This window comes from Amphimedon queenslandica, unplaced genomic scaffold, assembly GCF_000090795.2.
Source record: "Amphimedon queenslandica unplaced genomic scaffold, v1.1 AMPQUscaffold_9266, whole genome shotgun sequence".
Classification (NCBI taxonomy): domain Eukaryota; kingdom Metazoa; phylum Porifera; class Demospongiae; order Haplosclerida; family Niphatidae; genus Amphimedon; species Amphimedon queenslandica.
This window is the reverse complement of record NW_003550462.1, coordinates 1-2003: the sequence shown is the minus strand read 5'-3', so window position 1 is coordinate 2003 and position 2003 is coordinate 1. Positions and strand designations below refer to the sequence as shown.

Genomic DNA, 2003 nt, shown 5'->3' with positions numbered 1-2003 from the left:
CTTTTCATTACAGCATCACTGAGTTGGTATTATATTACTCCATTCATATGTTAGACTGTTAAATGAGTTTACGTCATTACGAAAGCAGAGGTCATGTCCACAGTAGCCACCAAAAAAGAAGATTTCATTGTTTCTGGTAGTACAGAAGGATCCTATAGGTCCTAGAGGAGGTGTTGTTCTTCTGGTCACGTGAGAGGACCAACGACCAGTCCTAAACTCCAGTCTATCAATGGTGGACAACAATTTCCTCTTTTGTGGGGAATCATGAACAAGAGGTAAGTCAGGCCTGTCCCCTCCCCACAAGAACACTGATTCTCCTACTACAGGAGCTGAGTGTAGAGATATCCCTCCCAGTTGATAGATACCTGTAAAGTACAAACATGATAAGAAAGAGGAGGAAGAAAACAGAAACTGACCTTTAGACATTGTTTGTGAAGAATGCTAATTAACCAGCCACACCCATGAATGTGGGCGGTAGTTTGCTAATCCTAAGTGGGTGGGGCTCAGTCTAAAATGTAAGTCTATCTCTCTCTCTCCTCTTTTCTTTTAAATCATTCAGTGTCTCAATTATCCTAATGTATCACTGGTGATATGATATCTTTTATTCTCTCCAGGTCTATCCTATCATTATTTGCAATCCAAATAATTATTGAGGTGAAAATATAGGTACAAGAATTATAAGGTAATTTTTAACTTACAATGAAAGTATTACACACATAAAGGACCCTATAACATTGTGAGTCTTGGTGCAAGCTGTGTACATTATTTTATAAAAAGGAAATCATCTTTTCCTTTCTTTTATAGTTGTGGGCAATCCTTATCTGCATAATATTGGTTATCATTGTTCTGGTCATTGATGGTGAGTTTTTAATTGATAGTTTTATTTTCAATTTATGTTTATTATATAGGAATAGCATGTTATTTTGCTAGTGGTTGCCCACTTTAACTGTCATAATAATTGTTGATGAGTTTATACTGAGTATTTTATGTACTGTTGTCATTATATTTTCAATAATTCCAGATTATAATATTATTTTTTTTGTATATATTGTATTACATATTAACATATGCAGCTTAAACAGTAGCAATATTTCATTTATTGTTTTTATGTTGCTTTATAAAAATCCACCTTAATACTTAATACTCATTAACCTCCCAGGAAACTTGATGGTAAGCAAATTATTCATGAACTTGAAATCAAACAATCAATTAAAACATAGTAATACAATTATTATTATTATACTTACATTATTAGTTGAAGTGTCTTTAAGTGTCACTGGTGGTTTATGTACAGTTGGTAATGGACTTTTATCAATTGATTCTCTCACTGATAATAAATATTTATTATTATCCTCCAGTGAGTCCTAAAAATAATAAATAAAAATACATATTGATTATAAGAAAATTAAAAAATTCGTAAGAAATCCAATTTTGATTGGAATCAGTTCGAACTTTCTATGCTACACAAGTACATGTATACACATCAAAAAATGTTATAAAAGTGAAAAATTCTCTCTTGGCAATTTTCGACAAAATACCCCTGTACTACACTGGTGACAATTTTTAACCTGTATTACACTGTTGGTAATTTTTGACAAAATGAAAATTACAATGTACAGTAATTTTTGTGTTTCTGCATGATAATAATAAAAATAATGATGATGATGATGATTTTACTCACCTTCAATGCTGTCATATACTGTGCTCTCTTGACACCAGTTATCTCAGTTCTGATACTCTTTCTTAGCTTTCATCTTAAAAGCAGTATATAATATCTTCCCCTTTAAATAATACATTATTAATAACAATAATGAGAATATAAGACGATAAATGACTCACTCCATCTTCTTGTGATTTAGAAATAAGAGGAGGAGCTACTGGACGCCATTTTTGGGTGTGATTAACATTAATTTCTTTCATAATGTGTCCTCAAGCTAGTCCTGCCCCTCAGCCCCACCTCTTTGTTACTGAGCACAAATTGAACTGTGCTATTGCAAGCGTTA

General features: G+C 32.4%; 1 protein-coding gene and 1 long non-coding RNA gene across 2 annotated transcripts; both read right to left on the bottom strand.

Moving 5' to 3' along the window:
• Positions 1-15: 15 nt before the first annotated feature.
• On the bottom strand, positions 16-463 carry LOC109590926 (uncharacterized). Its single transcript, XM_020006765.1, has 2 exons — positions 417-463; positions 16-365 (listed from the first exon to the last, which is right to left on the bottom strand). Exons 1-2 carry the CDS (start codon positions 424-426, stop codon positions 16-18), a joined length of 360 nt encoding a protein of 119 aa, XP_019862324.1. The 5' UTR covers positions 427-463.
• A 510-nt stretch (positions 464-973) lies between these two features.
• LOC109590927 (uncharacterized) lies at positions 974-1875 on the bottom strand. The gene is made up of 3 exons (XR_002189574.1): positions 1840-1875; positions 1682-1781; positions 974-1364 (listed from the first exon to the last, which is right to left on the bottom strand). It is a non-coding gene; the product is annotated as an uncharacterized LOC109590927 (long non-coding RNA).
• Between the last annotated feature and the right edge of the window lie 128 nt (positions 1876-2003).